Source organism: Lepidochelys olivacea (assembly GCF_965140295.1).
Source record: "Lepidochelys olivacea isolate rLepOli2 genome assembly, chromosome: 7".
Taxonomy (NCBI): Eukaryota; Metazoa; Chordata; order Testudines; family Cheloniidae; genus Lepidochelys; species Lepidochelys olivacea.
Window position 1 is genome coordinate 111,605,684 of NC_140417.1, and position 25,942 is coordinate 111,631,625.

General features: G+C 42.2%; 1 protein-coding gene across 2 annotated transcripts in view; it reads right to left on the reverse strand.

Annotated features, from left to right (window-relative positions):
• ENO4 (enolase 4) overlaps positions 1-25,942 on the reverse strand; it is a gene marked incomplete at its 5' end in the record, with an annotated part of 45,542 nt that overhangs the window by 12,624 nt on the left and 6,976 nt on the right. The window contains 7 exons of one of the 2 annotated variants that reach the window (XM_084633439.1): positions 1,979-2,104; positions 4,260-4,427; positions 11,537-11,602; positions 19,710-19,841; positions 20,126-20,295; positions 22,432-22,577; positions 24,754-24,944. In XM_084633439.1, coding sequence (XP_084489565.1) covers positions 1,979-2,104; positions 4,260-4,427; positions 11,537-11,602; positions 19,710-19,841; positions 20,126-20,295; positions 22,432-22,577; positions 24,754-24,944 — 999 coding nt within the window. The remainder of the gene's footprint in view (positions 1-1,978; positions 2,105-4,259; positions 4,428-11,536; positions 11,603-19,709; positions 19,842-20,125; positions 20,296-22,431; positions 22,578-24,753; positions 24,945-25,942) is intronic. The other variant, XM_084633440.1, reaches the window with a different exon arrangement.

A 25,942-nucleotide genomic window follows, 5' to 3' on the forward strand; every position in this document is an offset into this window, starting at 1 on the left:
GAAAAGAAAAAAAAAACCTCTGGGTTGGAAGACTGTGAATTTCCCTGCAGGAGTTAAGTACCCTGCCTCCAGGCAAAGAAAACCTGCAATTCACAAGATAATCCCCTTTTGTCTCTGCTTGGCCACAAAGCAGAGAGAAACCAAGCTGCTTTCAGTTTCAAAGCTGCTTTCTGGACTTCCTAAAAATTCCTTTTTAAAATCTGTATTTCTAGTTCAAAAAATCTCAACTGGATCTCAAAATGATTTCAGGTTAATCCCACCACTGTGCCACCATGTCAAGGTTCCTCCCCCACTCTGAACTCTAGGGTACAGATGTGGGGACCTGCATGAAAAACCTCCTAAGCTTATCTTTACCAGCTTAGGTCAAAACTTCCCCAAGGTACAAAATATTACATCCGTTATCCTTGGACTGGCCGCTACCACCACCAAACTAATACTGGTTACTGGGGAAGAGCTGTTTGGACGCATCCTTCCCCCCAAAATACTTCCCAAAACCTTGCACCCCACTTCCTGGACAAGGTTTGGTAAAAAGCCTCACCAATTTGCCTAGGTGACTACAGACCCAGACCCTTGGATCTTAAGAACAATGAACAATCCTCCCAACACTTGCACCCCCCCTTTCCTGGGGAATGTTGGATAAAAAGCCTCACCAATTTGCATAGGTGACCACAGACCCAAACCCTTGGATCTGAGAACAATGAAAAAGCATTCAGTGTTTTACAAGAAGACTTTTACTAAAAAATAGAAGTAAACAGAAATAAAGAAATCCCCCCTGTAAAATCAGGATGGTAGATATCTTACAGGGTAATTAGATTCAAAACATAGAGAACCCCTCTAGGCAAAACCTTAAGTTACAAAAAAGATACACAGACAGAAATAGTTATTCAAACCAGCACAATTCTTTTCTCAGCCATTTAAAGAAATCATAATCTAACACATACCTAGCTAGATTACTTACTAAAAGTTCTAAGACTCCATTCCTGTTCTGTCCCCGGCCAAAACGACTACAGACAGACACAGACCCTTTGTTTCTCTCCCTCCTCCCAGCTTTTGAAAGTATCTTGTCTCCTCATTGGTCATTTTGGTCAGGTGCCAGCGAGGTTACCTTTAGCTTCTTAACCCTTTACAGGTGAGAGGAGCTTTCCCCTGGCCAGGAGGGATTTCAAAGGGGTTTACCCTTCCCTTTATATTTATGACAACTCCAGTTAATTCTATGTGGTTCTACCACTCCTTTTAATGCTGTTGAGCAGCACTGTCAAATATAGGTTTATATTGCAGTATGAGTGTAAATGTTGGTGCGATAGTATCATAGCAACTTATTACTAAATGATTCTTAGGAATGTACAGCTATGTCTAATTCTTTTTTCCTGCTTCACAAGTAGTTTTTCACTTTTGCAATGTATCTAAAATACTATATGAGCACCCAAGAAAGGATGTGTAATTAAAATGACAGTGGCTTAGCAAGTAGAATCTGCCAGAACTTCATTTTCATTTAATTCTTTAAAACACATTATATATTGTATATCTGCATTATGCTCACACTAATCAGGATTAATTTCTATCAAGTGTCATGTCAAATGTATATAAAGTAAGGGCCATATTACCAATTTGTGGACATGTGAATGAAGTCTGACATAAATTTTCATTCTGTGTGTCTCCAAGAGAGTGAAAAATGCCACTTTTTCCTTATGGTTTTAATTTTTGGTAAACACATGCAAGCTCAGTGAAATTCCTTCCACGGTTCCTGATGAGTACAAAAGGCCTGTGCAGAGAGTTAACATATGGCCTATGCATCACATTTGTACAACTTAAGCTCTCAGAATGGGGATTAAGTAGGATATAGGTGGTGTATAAATGGTGTACTGGCCCTCTGGATAGGTGTGAATTTCACCCACGAGTGTTTATGTATGGCTTCTTATTTCCCTTAGAAAATATATTTCCCAAAGCATAATCTAAAAGCTTTCAAAATATCTCTTACCTCTTTCCTCAGGGGATCTACTAATGCAATAATAGAGGGGTATTTATTAATTAGGTCCACATACATATCGACCATTTCATCAGGACTCTTGAGTGTTCCAGTCAGTATTTCATATTTTCCTTTGGTCTAAAAACATAAGTTAAATGTGTAAAAGATAAAAACGGTAGCAATTTTGTGTAAACAATTTCCATGCAATCATGCAGATCCAGTGGCCACAAAACCCATCTGAGGTGAATGTAGGGTACACAGCCCTTATTTCAGTCCACAGACCATTAGCTATTTACTCAGGCTTTGTGTGAGGTGGATGGAGTTTACCTCCTGCTATTTTTAGACCTCTGCATGTCCAAGGCAGTGTTGCCAACTCTCATGATTTTATTGTGAGCTTTTCACACACATACCCCACACAAAGTTTCTAGCCTTAATGAGTGCAGAAAAAACCTTGAAAACATGAAATGAGCACACTCTAAAGGCTCAGAAACCAGAGGACAAAGAAAAAGAAGCAAAATATATTGTTTTTATGCCATTCTTGTGATTTGTGGGACCTGACTCATGATTTTTGCACACTTGAGGTTGGCAATTCTATCTAGGTAGAGGTAGAATTAATGGCAGAATGTCAAACTGCAGGAGAACTTTTAGCTTTCATCACCTTCACATACCATTAATGTTATGACAGTTCCCGTTGTTTCATCATTTAAGGTTCTGTTCATCTTAAAATAGGATTTCTGTGTGTGCCAAATTGGCATCAATTGGCACAGTTTCTGTTACACACCACAAGCGTCTTATAAAATGTCTGATATTAACAATGAAGGGTTTCTGTCATTGACAGCACTCAGAACATAAAAAACCTAAATACTAAGCCAGACAGAATAGTACATAATCTTTTCTAAATAAAAAGCATCCTGACTGATTTCTAAACTTTAAAAACACCCAAAAAATTCAGCCTGAGGTAAATAAATCTGACAAAGTTATAGACACTGCTAAAATAGGAATATGTCATAGAAATGTTGACAGCCAATTATAAGAGTGCCACATATTCCTGTTCAATAGGTGAAGTTGTACTAAGCAATAACAGGTCTTTGAGTACATCTACACTGCAAGAAACAAAAAACCTGCAGCAACAAGTCTCAGAGACTGGGTCGACTAACTTGGGTTCACAGGGTTTGTGCTACAGGACTAAAAATAGCAGTGTAGCCATTCCTGCTAGGCTGGAGCCTGGTTCTGAGACTCACCCCCCTCCCTGGGTCTCAGAGCTCAGGCTTCAGCCCCAGCAGGAACATCTAGATTGCTATTTTTAGCCCTGTCATGGGCCCACATCTGAGACTCGCTGCTGCACATTTTTTTGTTTTACAGAGTAGATTGTACCCTACACCTTGATGTGTGTATAGCCTTAAAACATAACAGGTGTTATACAATAAAATACGGGGGCAGGGGAAGAATAGTGTGAATGGATTACAGCAGGAATCCATTACTTTGCAGAATATGAAGATATTTAAACTTTTAAAGGCAAGAGGGGGTGGAAGCTAGGCATATAATTAATCTGCACATTGGTATGAGCGAAGGCTCTTTTGGAAACTTGGACTCGCATCCAGCTTAGGTCATAAGTGAAATGAATTTAGCTTGCTCAATTTAATTAGTAATGAATATTTGTCCATTAAAGCAGTTTGCTACGATTGATCAGAAAAGTCTCAAACAAAGAAAAATAAGAGTGAGCTGGCTGGCACAATTAGCTTTTCAGTGTTTAAGTTCTCAAGGCCAAATCCTGAATAATGGACCACACCCCACATGAAAAGGGATGGATGACTTCGTCGCAACTGTCCCAAGTGTCTCTGAAGCGAGCCACAGCTGCTACGCCAGGTCATAAGGAGGAATAGCTGCCATGGCCCATTGTGCCTTGCTCCATGCAAGGTTTTATTCCTGTGGACCCATTCTGTTAGTAGGTATGGGTATATCTCATCACACTAGCTGCCCCTTGTTCCCCATGTTCATATGCAGAGAGTCACTACAGAGCTCTGCTGCATAGTACACAAGGGGCTGAGACAACTGAGTGGTCTCCCTGAAGCTTGCTTCCCTCCACTTACCCATAACATTTCTGTTGTCTTGGGTGGTGAACACCACCGGGGGCTACATGTTCAAAGCCTCGTGTATCAGGGCATAAGACTTGTGTTTGTTGTATATTTGTACACTGCCAACACAATGCGGTTGTGACATCTATGTGCTACCACAGAACAAATAAGCAATCACTTTAAAATCAGTTAAAGAAGAGATATTAAAAATAACTTACATAGTCCAGCAATTCATGAGCAGCACAGTTTATTGCTAAATGTACATCTATTCCTAGTTCCAGACCGAGATTCCTGCAAGCTGTTTGCATTAAGATCAGAGGTTGTTCTAGACTATCACACCCTGTTATTAAGCACCCCAAATGGGATATTCTCTTTAAAACTGATGGCTGGAAATAAAATAGAAACAATATCTGTATTAACATATATGTAGCTATAGGACAGTAGGATTTCAGTCAACATCAGCTCAGAAAAATATAATGTTCTCCTCTCACAAATGATACTGAAAACCTTATGGACAATACACTATGTAATGAGAGGTTCCCAAAAGCTGGTCCATGGAAGGAAGGCTAGCCTGAAAACTAAGGCTGGTCCCATGGTTCTGGCTCACCTGTTTCCAGCTGCTATAGTTCATTAAAAGACAGCCAAAATACTATAAAGGCCCTCTTAATACTGCCTTTCCACATAAGCAAATTTTGTAATTGCCAAAAGTCTGTTATGAAATTACAAATGGAAGTTGGTCTGCACATCTGTGATTGCCCTGTGGATCCCCTCCCCTCCCAATCTCCATTAAGAAGTGGTGAATGCTATGAAAAAGTTTTCCTTGTTATAGATCATGCCTTTTCCTTCCAACGGTCATTTACATTTCAAACTCACTTCCCACTCAGTTATCCTCATCCGGTACCTCAGCATGACACTATTGGAACATTCAAGACATAGTACAGCTCTTTCAAGCCCTCATGAGGAAACAAAATGTTGCAGGAAATATAGCTATGGTATGGTCTTTATCTTGTTGAACATCAGGCATAATGTTTCTGATGTGGGAATATACTAGCCATAAGCAGATTTGCACTAAATCAAGTATCTCAGCTCTGCTTTGGTGTTTAACCAGCTACAAAAGTTGTTGCTTTATAAACTCTACTGCTATAAATGTTACGTAATAAATGAATGTTGTAGCTGTGTTAGTCCCAGGATATTAGAGAGACAAGATGGGTGAGGTAATAACTTTTATTAGACCAACTTCTGTTGGTAATACAGACAAGCTTTCGAGCTTACATAGAGTTCTCCTTCAGGGACCTCATGGGTCTATGTCTATGTAATACACTGGTAAACTGTTGCTACCACCTAAACAGATTGAATGACATCGTGAGGTTGCCAAGGTAACTCAGCAGAACTGGGTTCTGTTGAGGAGAGAGTTAGTTGGGAAGGTGACACAGTGTCTCTGCCTAAACTCAAGAGGTCTTGAAGGAGTAAGACCCATAAGAAGGAGCAGAAGACTAGCTACAGAGACTGAGTTGGGGACCTTCTCTCAAATATAAAATTTGGAGAGATGGGTACAGTTCAGATTACTGTGTGAGAGAGAAAGAGTCTTGTACCAGATGGAAGAAGTGAAAGGCAATTTATTTCACTCATAGTTATCTAGATATAGCATTAAGATAAGAATATGATCCTGCAACGGATAGTGCATGAGTCCACCTGAATGCTATCATATTCCCAGGATAAGGCTTAAGTCTGTATTTTCATATGATTTCTCTAAATTGTTTCTTTTCAATTTCTTTATTTTTGTTTCCTCCTGAGGCCTGGTCTACACCTAAAACTTAGGTTGACCTAACTATGTCGCTAAGAGAAGTAGTTAAGCTGACCTAAGCCCCAGTACAGATACCGCTAAGGTTACATCTACGTTGCAATTAGACACCCATGGCTGGTCTATGTCATCTGACTTGAGCTCGCAGGGATTGGGCTTGCAGGGCTGTGTAATTGTGGTGTAGATGTTCAGGCTTGGGCTGGAGCCCGAGTTCTCAGACACTTCAAGAGAGGAGGGCCCCAGAGCTCAAGCTCCAGTCCTAGCCCAAACATCTACACTGCAGTTTTAGGGTATGTCTATCCTACCCGCCAGTTTGGCGGGCAGCGACCAATCCAGCGGGGGTCAATTTATCGCATCTAGTCTAGATGCGATAAATAGACCCCTGAGCGCTCTCCTGTTGACTCCTGTACTCCGCCACCGCGAGAGGCGCAGCCAGAGTCGACAGGGGAGGTTTTATCAACCTTTTCAGGCTAAAAATGAATGAAACCAAAAAACCCACCTTCTGTATTAAGCAAAAGCCCCAAAACTTCAGTATAACAATCCTCACCCCAAAATCTATTTTAATAGCTTTGATTTTAATTGTTTATAATACCTAAATAGAAGCTTGACAATACTATTTTCTACTAGTTTCAGAGGGGTGTGGTAAATCAAAGGTAGAGTGGGTTCCCAGGCAGTTGTGCTGCCAAGGATAGGAAGCAACACAGAGGGACAATCCTTACATGCAGTTGTCTCAAGGATCTATGTAGTGAGAAGGTCATGCTCTTTGCCTCCTCACTGGCCTCCCAAATCCCTCCCCTATGCATATGATGCATCGGGGCTCCCTGTGATGAACTATGTGGAGTATCCCCTCATGGCTTTTTTTGCCGGGGGGGGGGGGTGAAGTGTTAGCTAATAGAATCCAAAAAAACACTTCCTATTAGATTATACAAAATGTGTCCTATCTGGAATTTAGAAGTCTTCACTTTGACCTTTTAAAGGGGCTGCTGTAAATGAACATTTTATAACGTAGAATGTTTGGGCTTCCTGTTGTTCATGATAATCCTCTGGAAGCTTAAAACTAAAATCTGTTTTCTTACCGGAGCCCTTTTCACTGCACTACGTGCACTGCCTTTTTTACTATCTGTTAGCTGAGGGTTGGACTGTTGGCACTGAAGAAAAAGCAATGAAGCAGTTTCGTTTGGGAAAATCCAAGAATTACATAATTATTTCAGGAAGAGAAACGAAAAGAAAAAGAGTTGATCAAACTTTGATCTCATAACATTAAGTGTACTCCTTTAGGTTTAGAAAACATTATTTTGGAAAACATAGAAGAGGAGTATTCTGTGTACAGTACAAAGTAATGATATTGTTTTATACCACACAATAACTCCTCTCCAAATGTTCATTTCAATGAAGAATGTGCATTGCTGCTTTTTCCAGAAAATTTTCACTTTCTGTGCCAACTGCATATGTTCTCCCAAAAGTGTGGATCTGGACTGACTATGCACCTGAAGAATAACTAGGGCCCCAATCCCGCAAAAAATGTATGCACACACTTAACTTTACACACTTTGTCAATAATCCTACTGACTTTAGTAGAACTATTTTGTGTGTAAAGTTAAAAGTGCCTTTGCAGGAGCAGGGTCATTTCTTTTACATTGTACTTATGCTGGAATGTGTTTTCTTCTTATTGCAGTTTTTCTTGTAAGGATAATGGAATAGAGGGTTGTCTCGCATTTGTGAAAATGTTCTATTCTACATTTCTGATTAAAGTTCAATGTCACCAAACAGGGGTTTGTTTATGTGTGTGTGTGTGTGAGAGAGAGAGAGACAGACAAATGGCAAAAGACATTGTTAACGCACTTAAGGTTGCCTGGTTCATGCCCTTCCAGAATGTCAAGTGCAGTGAAACTAAAACTTCTGAAAACCAGGAAATACAGAATTAAGGTAAATGCCCCCTACAGCTGGCAATAACCACTGGAAATTATCTGGGTTCACTGTGTAGTGTAGCTGTACTAAATGCTGGAAGAATAAAATGCAGTAGCTTGGAAGAGCTGTGATTCTGATATGAAGAGATCTGGGTCTGAGTCCTCTCATGTATGTTGTCAAAGGAGAGAGATTTATGGGTACCTTGAGGTTCCAATCTGCATCATTTCAATACAGAATTGTGTAGGTTGTGTCAGTAGTAGGGCACTGGGGTCTTCTTGCCATGGGTATTGACAGTAGAAAGGTGGGATATGAAAGAACTCTGTGGGTTTAATGTTGGGTAGGGGAAAATATAGGTTTAGGTGGTATCTTATGTGCAAGTGTGAAGGAGTTGTAAAATTTGACAACTGTGATACTCTGTCAGGGGAGTAGGCTGTGTGTCTGGGCGTAGGGCAAGTCCAGGTAACACTTGGGAGTGTGTGTATTATGGGCACCACTCAGAGAGAGTACAATTAAGGCTGTATGAGCATTTACTTGAACTCTTATTTCCTGGCTTTCAGATGTTTGAGTTTTGATGAACTCGATGTTCTGGAAGTGCACAAGATATCATCAGGCAACCTTACCTCTGTGTTAACAAAATTTATTGCCATTTTCTAATTTTTTTAAACAAAGAGAAATGTTTAAGAACATAAGAACGGCCATACTGGGTCAGACCAAAGGTCCATCCAGCCCAGTATCCTGTCTACTGACGGTGGCCAATGCCAGGTGCCCCAGAGGTACCTAACCTAACAGGTAATGATCTAGTGATCTCTCTCCTGCCATCCATCTCTTCCCTCTGACAAACAGAGGCTAGGGAAACCATTCCTTACTCATCCTGGCCATTAATGGACTTAACTTCCATGAATTGATCCAGATCTCTTTTAAACCCTGTTATAGTCCTAGCCTTCACAATCTCCTCCGGCAAGGAGTTACACAGATTGACTGTGCGCTGAGTGAAGAACTTCCTTTTATTTGTTTTAAACCTGCTACCCATTAATTTCACTTGGTGGCCCCCAGTTCTTATATTATGGGAACAAGTAAATAACTTTTACTTATTCACTTTCTCCACACCACTCACGATTTTATATACCTCTATCATATCCCCCTTAGTCTCCTCTTTTTCAAGCTGAAAAGTCTTAGCCTCTTTAATCTCTCCTCATATGGGACCCGTTCCAAACCCCTAATCATTTTAGTTGCCCTTTTCTGAACCTTTTCTAATGCCACATCTGTACGCAGTATTCAAGATGTGGGCATATCATGGATTTATATAAGGGCAATAAGATATTCTCCATCCCTTTTTTAATGATTCCTAACATTCCGTTTGCTTTTTTGACTGCCGCTGCACACTGCGTGGACGTCTTCAGAGAACTATCCATGATGACTCCAAGATCTTTCTCCTGATTAGTTGTAGCTAAATTAGCCCCCATCATATTGTATGTATAGTTGGGGTTATTTTTTCCAATGTGCATTACTTTACATTTATCCACATGAAATTTCATTTGCAATTTTGTTGCCCAATCACTTGGTTTTGTGCGATCTTTTTGAAGTACTTCACAGTCTGCTTTGGTCTTAACTATCTTGAGCCGTCTAGTATCATCTGCAAACTTTGCCACCTCACTGTTTACCCCTTTCTTCAGATCATTTATGAATAAGTTGAATAGGATTGGTAAATGATCTGGAGAAAGGGGTTTGTTGGTAGATGTTTGTGTTCATTCAGACAGTTGTAGTTTTCACCTAGGTTTGTACCGGATATGCTTCTGTGGCTAGGTAATAATTAAAAACCCCTAGTTTTACATAGTGCTTTTCATCACTAGACTTCAAAGAACTTTACGTCATTATCCCCATTTTACAGATGGGACACTGAGAGGTGAAGTGACTTGCCCACAGTCTCCCAGCAGGCCAATGGAAGAGCTAGGAACAGGCCCAGTTCAGTAGTCTTCCACTAGATCACATAGTTGCAATGTGATTCTTCATAGCTCCTCCCCCATTCTGTACATTTTATTGTGGAATAGGGATAATGTTGTGCTTTGAAATGTTTGCAATGTGTAGTTGCTACCAAGGCCGGTCATAGAAAACTTATCCATGGTCTACATCCCCAAACCTTGACAGTTTTTTAACGCATGGTGGTTACAATAACTTTGAGTGTGAGAGACTGGTGTGTTTCACTCCTTCTCCACCCTCTATCCCACCATTCCTCACAACATATAGCCCTTCCACCAACATTTCCAGCTCCCCCTCCCCAACCTTCCCCATCCCATTAAGCCATTAGTTAGCACTTCAGAAGCCAGAAGTTGCTCCTTCCTATCTCCTGCCCTGTGCTGCTGCATGCATATATCACAGGCAGCAGCTTACCGGAAGGTGGCACACCACCTTAGTTATATAGCCCAAGCTGCACTGAGCTGGCTCCTCACTCCCACTACCCATCCCAAGCTGGGATGCTGCCCCTGCTTCAGTCAGGCTTCCCCAGCCTGCCCCAACTCCACCCAATCCAACCCTCCTCCAAACCGGGCTCCCTCCACCACACGGTCTGGCTAGCCCTGCCCATTCACACCCACTCCACACACAGGTGAGGTGTATGTTAACTACTCATTTTCTGGATTTCAGGGAGAGGGGCTCAGACACCTAAAGACGAGCAGGGTCCTCTAGATCCCAGAATACACAGCCAGCAATGGTGTAGAGCTCCACCACAGTCCAGCATGTACACAGAAGGGCTGACAAGTCCACAGTTCCCTAAAACCCCAACTTCCTCTGCTACCCCTCATATTCTCCAACCCCTCCTGTCTTTTCCTTTCCCACCCTCCAGTTCCGGCCCTCTCCTCTTTAGCTGAGTCCCCAAGCCCTCTTCCCTTCCCTCCACCCATTTCCATTTATCTCCCCTTCCCATAATACTCCCATCCCTCACTGAAGACCCAACCCTCTCTTCCCTTGTTACCACTTACTCTTGCACCCATCACCCCTTCCCTCCCAGTGAGTACTCACATGTGTAATTTATTTTCTTTTCAAAAATAGTCACAGCACCTTCTGAGTACTTTGCTACACTTAGATTACATACCGCAAAAAACACCCTTGACAGAAGCAGATTTTTCACAACTGTTTACAGTTCATGCTTAGATTTCTGCCTAGGGTGGATTTCAAACTTCAAAATTGCTAGAATCTGTGAATTTCATAAAACACTATTTTTTGTTTGTACTTTTCTTGGAACTGTATCTCAGAAAACCTTTGTTAAATGGTTCCAAATTTGGGTCACTGACCTTACCTCACCGCCCCATTCAAAAAACCAAATTTCAAGGCGATCTAATTACCCTACAGATTTTAGGGCACTTAGAACAATCAAGCTTTAAACGGAAAGCTGGCCTTAATCTTAACTATAGTAGAGCTATTGCTCTGCTATAATGTGTGTATAATATGTGGGTGTGTGACATAAATGCATTTACTATATTGTGCCTAGGGTGACCAGATAGCAAGTGTGAAAAATCAGGACACTTTTTTTTCAGGGGGAGGCGGGGAAGGGATAGTTGGGTATATAAGACAAAGCCCCTAATATCGGGGCTCATACTATCAGGAAATCTGGTTACCCTAATGCCACAAAACCGATAGAAATGTGATACAAGGCCCGTTTTTCAATATACACAGGTGACAGATATGAATGTCAAATAATAAATCTTATGTTCAGTATTAGAGAGGCCATATGAAGCATATCTACAGTATTAACTCCACAAGTTATTAAATTAGGATTAGTTTTTATCTTACCCCTTTGGCTACAGGATCCAGCAACCTCATCATTTGTTTCTGAATCTCCAGAAGCCTTTCAGTACCCTTTAAATTAAATAACAATAGTCATCCAAAACAGAATTATTATTTTGCATTAAGAATGTAAATTAAAACATGAGAAAATTTTCTTTTATTTAAAAAAAATGTAGCTCCTAATGCACACATTCCAGTGCACATTTTTATTCTGTAGGTCTGATTAGCACAAACACAAATCCCAAATTATCCATGGCCTTTTGATATGGTCAAGCTTCTCCAGTGCTAGAGGGCCAGTAGCAGTGGAGCTAGGACCAATGATTCCTTGTCTTGCTGAATGGAAGTAAGCAGAACCCTAAGAAGAACCCTACCTGAATTAACAACCAACAGACACATTGGTCTGCCCCCTTAAGATCTAAGAGGAGGGGAAAAGCTAGATGACTGCCTCAAAACTCAAAAAGTGATGTAGGCACCAGGAAAGGAGGCTACCTGTCTATGCTCCACATCATAATATATAACTTCAACTAAGGGGATGTGCTGGGAGAAGGAGTCCCCAGTGGATAGGATCACAAGCCTGTTGGGAAGATGATATTCAGGGACCAAATATCATCTGTATAACTGCCCATGCCTACTAATCAGCACCTCCCTAGATCTATCTATGTAAGGGCTTGTCTATACAAGGATACTCTGGTAAATTAATCTGAATTAATTCTTAAAGTGGATTAGTTAAACTGCATGGAACCCCTGGGTGGACACTCTTATTCAGAATTAAAATGGTCTTAATTTGTTTTAGAGTAATTCACTTCCAATTGTGCTAAAGTGAATTAAGGCCACTTTCTTTCTGAATCAAAGTGTCCACCCAGGGTTTTAATGCAGTTTAAATAACCTAAACGATGGTCACATAAACACCACCCTATCCCGGAAACCTACTGACTGCTATTCCTACCTACATGCCTCCAGCTTTCACCCTGACCACACCACGCAATCCATTGTCTACAGCCAAGCTCTGTGATACAACCGCATTTGCTCCAACCCCTCAGGGTATGTCTACACTAAGAAATTAGGTCGAATTTATAGAAGTCGGTTTTATATATTCGAGTGTGTGTGTCCCCACAGAAAATGCTCTAAGTGCATTAACTCGGCGGAGCGCTTCCACAGTACCGAGGCAAGCGTCGACTTCCGGAGCGTTGCACTGTGGGTAGCTATCCCACAGTTCCTGCAGTCTCCGCTGCCCATTGGAATTCTGGGTTGAGATCCCAATGCCTGATGGGGCTAAAACATTGTCGCAGGTGGTTCTGGGTACATATCGTCAGGCCCCCGTTCCCTCCCTCCCCCCGTGAAAGCAAGGGCAGACAATCATTTTGCGCCTTTTTTCCTGAGTTACCTGTGCAGGCGCCATACCACGGCAAGCATGGAGCCCGCTCAGGTAACCGTCACCCTATGTCTCCTGGGTGCTGGCAGACGCGGTACGGCATTGCTACACAGTAGCAGCAACCCCTTGCCTTGTGGCAGCAGACGGTACAGTACGACTGGTAGCCGTCATCGTCATGTCTGAGGTGCTCCTGGTCGCCTCTGTGAGGTCGATCAGGAGCGCCTGGGCAGACATGGGCGCAGGGACTAAATTTGGAGTGACTTGAGCAGGTCATTCTCTTTAGTCCTACAGTCAGTCCTATTGAACCGTCTTATGGTGAGCGGGCAGGCGATACGGACTGCTAGCAGTCGTACTGTACCATCTTCTGCCGAGCAGCCATGAGATGTGGATGGCATGCAGTCCTTCTGCACCGTCTGCTGCCAGCCAAAGATGTAAAAGATAGATGGAGTGGATCAAAACAAGAAATAGACCAGATTTGTTTTGTACTCATTTGCTTCCCCCCCTCCCCTGTCTAGGGGACTCATTCTTCTAGATCACACTGCAGTCACTTACAGAGAAGGTGCAGCGAGGTAAATCTAGCCATGTATCAATCAGAGGCCAGGCTAACCTTCTTGTTCCAATAAGGACAATAACTTAGGTGCACCATTTCTTATTGGAACCCTCCGTGCAGTCCTGCCTGAAATACTCCTTGATGTACAGGCACACCCTTTGTTGATTTTAGCTCCCTGAAGCCAACCCTGTAAGCCGTGTCGTCAGTCGCCCCTCCCTCCGTCAGAGCAACGGCAGACAATCGTTCCGCGCCTTTTTTCTGTGCGGACGCCATACCAAGGCAAGCATGGAGGCCGCTCAGCTCACTTTGGCAATTAGGAGCACATTAACCACCACACGCATTATCCAGCAGTATATGCAGCACCAGAACATGGCAACGCGATACCAGGCGAGGAGGCGACGTCAGCGCGGTCCCGTGAGTGATCAGGACATGGACACAGATTTCTCTGAAAGCATGGGCCCTGACAATGCATGCATCATGGTGCTAATGGGGCAGGTTCATGCTGTGGAACGCCGATTCTGGGCTCGGGAAACAAGCACAGACTGGTGGGACCGCATAGTGTTGCAGGTCTGGGACGATTCCCAGTGGCTGCGAAACTTTCGCATGCGTAGGGGCACTTTCATGGAACTTTGTGACTTGCTTTCCCCTGCCCTGAAGTGCATGAATACCAAGATGAGAGCAGCCCTCACAGTTGAGAAGCGAGTGGTGATAGCCCTGTGGAAGCTTGCAACGCCAGACAGCTACCGGTCAGTTGGGAATCAATTTGGAGTGGGCAAATCTACTGTGGGGGCTGCTGTGATGCAAGTAGCCCACGCAATCAAAGATCTGCTGATATCAAGGGTAGTGACCCTGGGAAATGTGCAGGTCATAGTGGATGGCTTTGCTGCAATGGGATTCCCTAACTGTGGTGGGGCTATAGACGGAACCCATATCCCTATCTTGGCACCGGAGCACCAAGCCGCCGAGTACATAAACCGCAAGGGGTACTTTTCGATAGTGCTGCAAGCTCTGGTGGATCACAAGGGACGTTTCACCAACATCAACGTGGGATGGCCGGGAAAGGTGCATGATGCTCGCATCTTCAGGAACTCTGGTCTGTTTCAAAAGCTGCAGGAAGGGACTTTATTCCCAGACCAGAAAATAACTGTTGGGGATGTTGAAATGCCTATAGTTATCCTTGGGGACCCAGCCTACCCCTTAATGCCATGGCTCATGAAGCTGTACACAGGCAGCCTGGACAGTAGTCAGGAGCTGTTCAACTACAGGCTGAGCAAGTGCAGAATGGTGGTAGAATGTGCATTTGGACGTTTAAAGGCGCGCTGGCGCAGTTTACTGACTCGCTTAGACCTCAGCGAAACCAATATTCCCACTGTTATTACTGCTTGCTGTGTGCTCCACAATATCTGTGAGAGTAAGGGGGAGACGTTTATGGCGGGGTGGGAGGTTGAGGCAAATCGCCTAGCTGCTGGTTACGCGCAGCCAGACACCAGGGCAGTTACAAGAGCACAGGAGGGCGCGGTACGCATCAGAGAAGCTTTGAAAACCAGTTTCATGACTGGCCAGGCTACGGTGTGAAAGTTCTGTTTGTTTCTCCTTGATGAAACCCCCCGCCCCTTGGTTCACTCTACTTCCCTGTAAGCTAACCACCCTCCCCTCCTCCCTTTAATCATTGCTTGCAGAGGCAATAAAGTCATTGTTGCTTCACATTCATGCATTCTTTATTCATTCATCACACACACAGGGGGATGACTACCAAGGTAGCCCAGGAGGGGTGGTGGAGGAGGGAAGGAAAATGCCACACAGCACTTTAAGCACAGCACTTTAAAAGTTGACAACTTTAAAATTTATTGAATGACAGCCTTCTTTTTTTTTGGGCAATCCTCTGTGGTGGAGTGGCTGGTTGGCCGGAGGCCCCCCCACCGCGTTCTTGGGCGTCTGGGTGTGGAGGCTATGGAACTTGGGGAGGAGGGCGGTTGGTTACAGAGGGGCAGCAGGGGCAGTCTGTGCTCCAGCTGCCTTTGCTGCAGCTCAACCATACACTGGAGCATACTGGTTTGGTCCTGCAGCAGCCTCAGCATTGAATCCTGCCTCCTCTCATCACGCTGCCGCCACATTTGAGCTTCAGCCCTGTCTTCAGCCTGCCACTTACTCTCTTCAGCCTTCCACCTCTCCTCCCGGTCATTTTGTGCTTTCCTGCACTCTGACATTATTTGCCTCCACGCATTCGTCTGTGCTCTGTCAGTGTGGGAGGACAGCATGAGCTCGGAGAACATTTCATCGCGAGTGCGTTTTTTTTCTTTCTAAGCTTCACTAGCCTCTGGGAAGGAGAAGATCCTGTGATCATTGAAACACATGCAGCTGGTGGAGAAAAAAAAAGGGACAGCGGTATTTAAAAAGACACATTTTATAAAACAGTCACTACACTCTTTCAGGGTAAACCTTGCTGTTAACATTACATACATAGCACATGTGCTTTCGTTACAAGGTCGCATTTTGCCTCCTCCCACCGCGTGACTACCCCCTCAACCTTCCCCCCTCCCTGTGGCTAACAGCGGGGAACATTTCTGTTTAGCCACAGGCAAACAGCCCAGCAGGAATGGGCTCCTCTGAGTGTCCCCTGAAGAAAAGCACTCTATTTCAACCAGGTGACCATGAATTATATCTCACTCTCCTGAGGATAACACAGAGAGATAAAGAACGGATTTTGGTTGAATGCCAGCAAACATACACTGCAATGCTTTGTTCTACAGTGATTCCCGAGTACGTGTTACTGGCCTGGAGTGGTAAAGTGTCCTACCATGAAGGACGAAATAAGGCTGCCCTCCCCAGAAACCTTTTGCAAAGGCTTTAGGACTACATCTAGGAGAACCGCAAATGCCAGGGCAAAGTAATCCTTTCACATGCTTGCTTTTAAACCATGTATAGCATTTTAAAAGGTACACTCATCAGAGGTCCCTTCTCCGCCTGCTGGTCCAGGAGGCAGCCTTGGGTGGGTTCGGGGGGTACTGGCTCCAGGTCTAGGGTGAGAAACAGTTCCTGGCTGTCGGGAAAACCAGTTTCTCCGCTTGCTTGCTGTGAGCTATCTACAACCTCATCATCATCATCATCATCTTCTTCGTCCCCAAAACCTACTTCCGTACTGCCTCCATCTCCATTGAAGGAGTCAAACAACACGGCTGGGGTAGTGGTGGCTGAACCCCCTAAAATGGCATGCAGCTCATCATAGAAGCGGCATGTTTGGGGCTCTGACCCAGAGCGGCTGTTCGCCTCTCTGGTTTTCTGGTAGGCTTGCCTCAGCTCCTTCAGTTTCACGCGGCACTGCTTCGGGTCCCTGTTATGGCCTCTGTCCTTCATGTCCTGGGAGATTTTCACAAAGGTTTTGGCATTTCGAAAACTGGAACGGAGTTCTGATAGCACGGATTCCTCTCCCCAAACAGCGATCAGATCCCGTACCTCCCGTTCGGTCCATGCTGGAGCTCTTTTGCGATTCTGGGACTCCATCATGGTCACCTGTGCTGATGAGCTCTGCATGGTCACCTGCAGCTTGCCACGCTGGCCAAACAGGAAATGAGATTCAAAAGTTCGCGGTTCTTTTCCTGTCTACCTGGCCAGTGCATCTGAGTTGAGAGTGCTGTCCAGAGCGGTCAGAATGGAGCACTCTGGGATAGCTCCCGGAGGCCAATACCATCGAATTGTGTCCACAGTACCCCAAATTCGAGCCGGCAACGTCGATTTAAGCGCTAATCCACTTGTCAGGGGTGGAGTAAGGAAATCGATTTTAAGAGCCCTTTAAGTCGAAATAAAGGGCTTCATTGTGTGGACGGGTGCAGGTTTAAATCGATTTAACGCTGCTAAATTCGACCTAAAGTCCTAGTGTAGACCAGGGCTTAGACAGAGACAAACACCTACAAGATCTCTATCAAGCATTCTTACAATTACAATACCCACCTGCAGAAGTGAAGAAACAGACTGATAGAGGCAGAAGAGTTCCCAGAAGTCACCTACTACAGGACAGGCCTAACAAAGAAAATAACAGAACGCCACTAGCCGTCACCTTCAGCCCCCAACTAAAACCCCTCCAACGCATTATTAAGGATCTACAACCTATCCTGAAGGATGACCCAACACTCTCACAAATCTTGGGAGACAGGCCAGTCCTTGCCTACAGACAGCCCCGCAACCTGAAGCAAATACTCACCGGCAAACACATACCACACAACAGAACCACTAACCCAGGAACCTATCCTTGCAACAAAGCCCGTTGCCAACTGTGCCCACATATCTATTCCGGGGACACCATCACAGGGCCTAATAACATCAGCCACACTATCAGGGGCTCGTTCACCTGCACATTCACCAATGTGATATATGCCATCATGTGCCAGCAATGCCCCTCTGCCATGTACATTGGTCAAACTGGACAATCTCTACGTAAAAGAATAAATGGACACAAATCAGATGTCAAGAATTATAACATTCATAAACCAGTTGGAGAACACTTCAATCTCTCTAGTCACGCGATTACAGACATGAAAGTTGCGATATTACAAAAAAAAAACTTCAAATCCAGACTCCAGTGAGAGACTGCTGAATTGGAATTCATTTGCAAATTGGACACAATTAACTTAGGCTTGAATAGAGACTGGGAGTGGCTAAGTCATTATGCAAGGTAACCTAATTCCCCTTGTTTTTTCCTACCCCTCCCCCCCACAGACGTTCTTGTTAAACCCTGGATTTGTGCTGGAAATGGCCCACCTTGATTATCATACACATTCTAAGGAGAGTGGTCACTTTAGATAAGCTATTACCAACAGGAGAGTGGGTTTGTGGGGGGGGGGGGGGACCTGGATTTGTGCTGGAAATGGCCCAACTTGATTATCATACACATTGTAAGGAGAGTGATCACTTTAGATAAGCTATTACCAGCAGGAGAGTGGGGTAGGGGGAAGTATTTTTTCATGCTTTGTGTGTATAAAAAGATCTTCTACACTTTCCACAGTATGCATCCGACGAAGTGAGCTGTAGCTCACAAAAGCTTATGCTCAAATAAATTGGTTAGTCTCTAAGGTGCCACAAGTACTCCTTTTCTTTCTACTTTAAATTCACACTTTTAGTTAATTTGAATTAATTTTTCTGAGTGTCTTTTTGCAGACAAGCCCTAGGAGATTAGCATCTAAGCACCTCAGAAATACTTATGTATTTATCTTCCCCAACTCCATGAAGTAGGAAAGTATTGCGATCTCCATTTTACAAGCAAGGAATGGAGGAACAAAGAGGTTAAGCTCACACAGGAAGGCTGTGGCAGTCAGAAAATGAACTCCAATCTTCAGTCATAGTCTACTGCTTAACCACAAGACTATCTTTCCTCTTCAACTGAATAAGGAAAAGATTAACCCTCCCTTCATAAATCATATGCCTTCATATTATGTTAATCATGCCTACATAGGTGCACTAGTGGAGGCAGAGGTCACAGTCAAATAACATAACCACACAGGGGGCATGCTATTCTTGCTACTGCATGTTGTAGCAAAGAATCTCTCGTTGCTCCCCACTCAAGCACCCAGGAGGCATTATGCCTTTGAAAGGCACAATAGGTTTTGGTGACAATTATAAACAACAAGAGTAAAGCTCAGCTACTTTGTTCAGGTCACTGGCATACAAAACAGAGTACAGCTTTAATGTAGGCATCTTGTGCAGATACATTCTTTAATGCCACATACAGTTAAGCAAATAAGGTGTTGACCCAGCCTGCCCTTATCCACCCTTCCTGCCACTTTAATGGGTTTTTGTTCCTCTTTGCTTTCCCTTCTACATAGTTTCATTTTAAAAATGATTTGTTCACAAAGATTTTTACATCTTATTGTGTACTTTTCTTGTGGTCATCCTTTTACTGTGTGCTATACACTGAATGATATGATTTATTATCTATGAATGGCAAGCCTATTATACCAATTATATTATGCATTTTATACAAGCCTATTATATGCTTCCACCGTATTACAAAACTCTGCTGCTGCTTTTAATTGAATTGATTCCTGTGATCCACTAGACACACATACTTTATATTTAGAGATCTGCAATACAAAAGATTCCATATCCTAACTATTCAGTTCTGTAATAACATTTTGTTAAGGAAAGTTTGACCTCACCCATAAACAGAAATAAAAAAAACACTTTCTCAGGACTGTATCTAAAAGGTATGAGGTCAATAAATTATGATGTCATAAAATTAAAGTGAAAATAGTAGCATACAGTACTTGTTTAACTGTTAACTCTGTGGGTGGTATAAGCATCACTTCTTTCATTAACTTCAGTTTTCCAGATGACGATTTTCCACAGCTCAACAGAGTGACCATTGGTAGTGGCACAGTCAATTCCTTAGGCAAATCCTGAAATTGAGAAAGCCATGTGAAAATAAGACTGTTTAACTCTTATTGTTTAACCAAGTGTTTTCTTGTTTATTTTCGTTACAGACCTGATCCAAAGCCCAATGAAGTGAGTGGAAAGATTCCCTCCATTGACCTCAATGAGTTTTGGATTATGTCATATAAGGAGTCATCTGACAATGGGTATCAAACTATACAGCTTTTCACTGAACATTCCTGAAGTACACAACTCTGGAACAGTGACTACAGCTGAGACAAAATGAAAAAAAAAATACATTGTCAATTACCTGATCACGTTTCATCAGTGCAAGATGTAAATACAAAGGTGTGTTGTTAATGGTGGCACCAGTTTTAGCAACAGCAAGTGATAATCCTCCAATGGCTATGCTGCCACAGAGCACTGGTTCAATGGGTTCTGCAGGTGGGATTGGTTTCTCTGCAACAGAGCACTTCTTCCCTGACATGATTAAGAATATTTACTAAATGTTTTACCAGTTTAAAATTCAGTTGCGTACCTAAAATATCAGCATCCTACAAATAAGTAAAATATTGCATTAAATGTTATGCATATTAATTGATGCACTATGATTTTAAGGATTAATTTGATGTTTATTTCAAATAATCAATCCATTTTTGTTGTATCTTGCAGCTCTCATCACTTGGGGTTATCTTGATCTCCAACTGCACAATGCATTCTACCTCCTTTCTGATTTTAAATCCCTCAAAATTCACTTCCTTCAGCTAGCTTTTAACCACTGATTTCTAGATCTTATCTTTTGCCCTTCTCTGTATTTAGATGTAATAATCTGATCTTTCAAACTCCATACGCAAAGCATGTTTTGCATGTTCTTTATTTGTTGTAAACCTCACCCCTCCCTTCCTTTCTAGTTCTCATCATTTTCTGCATTTATCTAGTTTACATTATAAGCTCTTTGAGACAAAGTGCACCTTCTGTTTTCGCTAAGTAACATGTACACTAAGAAGAATATAGCACCCTTAAGCCATGAACTGAAGGGACCAGATTTTCAAGTGTTCAACACCCACAATTTGGGCTAGATTTTTCAAAAGTGCTCAGCATCCAACGTACCTCCTTTGAAAATCTTATCATTTATTTTGGTTCCTAAATACATGCTCTTTTGAAAATCTGACCCTTCATACCAGCATTGCAGAGCAATTTTCAATAACAAAATACAAATACAACAGAGTACATTTGTAGTATTGTAAGTGAAGATTCACCAAAATAGGACCTGAACTACATTTACAGCATGTGATAGATTCTACACCACTTATACCCACAGTGTAAAGTGCAGCACCAATAGGGATGAAGTAAGTGAATGATCAAAAGCTAAAGCAAACAGTTGTTTTGTTCTCCAAAGATTCTTTGTAGGAAATGGTCTTTTGTGCCACATGCAACCAGACAGAGTACATTCTAAAACCAGCTAACAGCAGTTGAGTATCTACTACCCCTTCACTGTGAGTCAGTAGCCACACCCATTGACTTCTAATAGCCAAAACTTTCTTAAATAAGTGTGAATTTATCGATTTTTACATTCAGCAAGAAATCAATGATAACTACTGAAACTAAGTAGTCAATGACAGTTGGGTATCAAAACCCACTAAAACTACTGTGTGAAGCAAAAGATGACATCTGAGAATGGACATGATAACTGTGGATAGCATAACTAATAATCTAAGTTGGACAATAGATGTATATTTGCATTAACGTGCACATCTATAAAACAATCTCAAGAAATTATACTGATTTTACAAAATAAGAAAGAAGTCAATAACAAGATAAACATGATGAGGCATCATCATCAGAAGAGGTGATGGCTCACTCTCCAATTCCACAGAAAGAAGATAATAGAAAGGAGACGATTTCTCTGAGGAAGTGAGGAAGCCAGCATGTACATACTCTTTCTCCTTACTTTTGCCCATATATTTATTACCTTTGGTCTCCACCACCCATTTTCCTTTGCTCATACCACTTTCTCTTCCCCCTCCTTAGTCATTTTTATTCTTTCTGCTTCTCCTCTCCACACTGCCTCACTGTCTGATTCCCTCTCTTCGCAGATCCCTCCCCTTTCCTCTGTATTCTGTTTGCCTTCTCACCTCCATTCTTCCCCCTTTCTGTGTTCCCCAATTTCTCGTTTCTTCTCCCCATCTTCATTCCACTCACATTTTCCTGCTTATTCCTATGGTTCCCACTTCCTCCCCCATAATTTTCATCCACATCCTCCTCCATTCTCATTCCCAGGATGAAGAGTGGACCCCCTCTCCCCACAACTAGGCCAATCACAACCTGGAAAGAGGCTCCATTACACTATCCCATGTGGCTGACTGAGCATGCTTTGTTCTCTTCTCCCCGTTCCCCAAGCTTTGCAGTGGAGATGACTTATTCTCATTGCTGACTGGTGCTCTGGTAGAGAGGAACTGCAGCTAGTGGCCAGGAAGGAGGTCTGGGATCCTGCTACAAAATCACGATAGAGAAGCACTGCTACCTTTCAGTGCCCATGGGGAGCTACAGAAGGAATGCTAGCATCTTTATTGATACCTATTTTGCACGAAATATTAGAAGAAAATCAACTGAAACCTAATTTGACTCCTTTTTTTTTGCCAGATGGTGTTACAGCTGATAAAGCTGGAACGCATGCAGGTGCAGAAATTGCTGCTTCTTGTTCTTCCCTTTCAATTTCCTTTCTTTCTTTTTCTTCTTCTACCTTCTTTGCAAAGTATTCACTGATGGGAAAAGAAAAGGCATAATGATTAGTTGCTTAAGAATATTATTAGGTAGATGAGGAGCAGGTATGGGCTAGTGGGAAAAGCACATGCTGGGAAATGAATTAAGATCTATTCATGGTTCTGCTGCTGACGCCTCATGTGAACCTGAGAAAGTTAAACTTCTTTGTGCCTCGGTCTAGCCATCTCTAAAATAGGTTTAATAATACACGTCACAAAGGGATGTTATAAGGCTTAATAGATATGTACTTTGAAAACTCTGGACAGAAGTAACAGAACAGCAAAGTATACATATTCAAATGAGGACGGCAATGCTGTTTAGTAATTAAACCTCATTTTTCAACTATTTCAAATCCTATTGAATTGAAACTCAGAGGAGATGGCTTAGTGGTCTAAACAACCAGCTTGAAGTGCAAAAACTCCTTCAAACTCAGCAAGGTTGACTCAGCTCTTTATCCTTCCACAGTAAATAATGTGAGCTCTATACAGAGAAGACCCTCAAAAGGAAGACTTATTTGCTTTGCACGGATATTAAAAATCCCATGGCACTTCCCCAAATTGTCAGAATTTGGCCTAATTTGCTTATCCAAAAGGTCATCTTTCTCTAGAGTTGAGCTCTGGTTATATGGCTGCTGCTTTAGAATTGGCTGTATTTTAGTTGTTTGTATACAATGGAAGCAACATATAGAGTGAAATTTACCCCAGTGCAGTAGGAATAAGGCCATATAAGTGGTAAATCAATGGTTTTGTTCAGGCTCCCATCAATTAGATTAATTTCATCCATAGTGAAGCTTTACTCCACTAAGCAAGTTCCACAGAGTTAATTTTCTTGGAATGCAACAGTTTATACCGGTCAGGCATATGATATACTCCATTCCAACAAATAAAAAGGAAGTCCTGGCTACTAGTCTTCCTGCAGTTGCTCCTGTTAGAAAGCTGAACCCTTCCAAGAGGTAGCTGCCAGTAACTCTTACAACTGCAGAGGATGAAGAGAGGTCATACCACCATTCCCAGAGTGAAGAGCAGTCAATCTTTAACCAACTAGGCCCTTTCCTATTAAAGTGAGACTCCATTCAAAAAGAAGGTTTTTGGTAAAGAAAAAAAATCAGTTTATAGTATGATCTGGGATGAAAAATGTTATATATTGTACATGTAAAATATTATTAGACAATTCCCAAGGCAAACATCAATTTTATTTTTTTTAAAACTGTTCAACTAAATCTGTGGGGTTTTTGATACTAGGAAAATCAAAACACCTTTTGGGGCACTTCAGGTGCTTTTTCAAATAAGTTAGCCTATAATTTTTCTTACCAAAGACCAGATAAATGTATTATAAATGGAAAAGTATTACCATTCTCCACGGCTTCATAATTTCTCTAAGATCAGAAGAAGTTTGTATGGAAAAATGCAAATGAACTTGATTACAGAATAGGTATTTTTCAAGGAAGCTTAAAACAGAAATCAGAAACTTAAAACAGAAACAAAAGGAGGTTGATAATGATCCCAAGGTAAGAGCCTTAGGTATCCTCTCAGAGTGGCCTATTTTGAAAGAGTACTCCATCAAAACCAGAGATTTGTAAATACACTACGTGGGAAATTAATCTCAGTGCTGAGGTCCCATGGAAGGCCTTTCACATCACTTATGTCCTGCAAACCACTAGAGGCAGTGGCTGAGCTGCTGGCTGAGGAAGATTCCAACCCAAGCTCCATGAGCTGCTGAGGGAAAGACCATTGGATCAGTACTAACTCATACTGAAATCAATGGAAACACTCCCATTGACTTCAATGGGCATTGGATCAGTTCCTTACATAGATCCAATGTGGGGACTGTGGCTGATATTCTAGGTCATAAGTCCAAAAGTAGGGTGTGTGTGGTGTGTGTTAGAGGTGTATTCCTAACTCCCATCTTTGTATTTCTGCACAATGCTGGTTTATTTGGATTTTGTACAGGCTGGGATGAACTTCATATTATATAAAAATATACAGCAATGGAAATAATATAGTGCAAGGCTTCTAGTGGCAATAATATCCCAGAAATATTGTGTCGAAAGAATTAGGAACAACATTAGAAAAAATATTGAGATTTTGCACAAATTATTTTATTTACAACACAATTATTTGCAAGAATTTGTTTTACTACAGTAAAAATCAGTGGAAAAAAATATGCAAGACCTACCCAAGCAGCTCATCAACTTTACACTGGTCAGCAGGTTGCAGGTCTCTGAGCATTTCATTCAGTGATCCATTTACCCATTCCAGGGCTCTATTAATAGAGTCATTTCTTTCTTTCTCATCAGCATCAATTGCTTCAGGTGAAGCATTTTCAAGGATTTCAGAATGAGAAGAGACCACAATGGAACAAATGCTCTGCAAAATTAATGTGAAAAGCTTACAAACTGTTCAATTTCTAACTTTGAAATGTCACTTTAAAAGATTAAAAAGATAAAGGCTTAAACATAGCCCCCCTCCCCAGGAACTTAATTGATCCCATAATTGAAGCTTTTTCTTGGTTTCTCGTACTTCTGCACTTACAGCTTTCCAGCTAAGATTCTCAAACCATTTATGAATATTACTTATGTGTTAATTCTCCTGTCACATAATTTTCATACTCATTTTAAAGGATGGTAAAGTAAGGTTCAGAGTGATTTAGTGACTGGCCCAAAATAAGGCTCTGAGCCTGCAGTTCTGATCAATGGCAACAGAATTTACACCTACATGGTGTCTCAATCCAATCCCAATTCAGTGAGGCTCTGCATGGAGATAGGGATCAGATTGCAGAATCTGGACCTAAAACAGTGACAGCACCAGGAATAGAACCCAGGAGTCCTAATTTGTGTTTTAACCACTAGAATTCAAGCTTACTCAGAGCTCTTCTTCAGGTCTGCTGAAGTGTGAACATCTCTGTGTAAGTTAGTGTTTTTCCAGATCTTTCGGCAATAGAAATTCTTTACAAATATTACTGACAATAGATTGCCAAATGTACAAAACAAAATTAAAAAAAGATGACCATAGGTAACTTTAAAAAAAAATCAAAACTCTGCATCCATTTCCTCTTCTGAAATAAGCATCTGTCAAAATAAGTTTCATAAGTGTTATTTACCTGGCAATATTTTAGGAAGATGTGCCTATAAATTACATTAACAACTGAGGGTGAATGACAGTATCAAAAAAGTATAAATGCTGGTGAATCATGGTTATGGATATAATTCTGTCACAGAGGTAATGGAATCTGTGACTTTCCGGGATCTCCATGACTCCTTTTGGGGCAGAGCTAGAGCAGCTGTCAGCCCCGGAGCCACCAGAACAGCAGCCCCCAGAATAGCTGGCGGTCGGCCAGCCCCAGGCATGCTGGAGCAGTAGTCCCC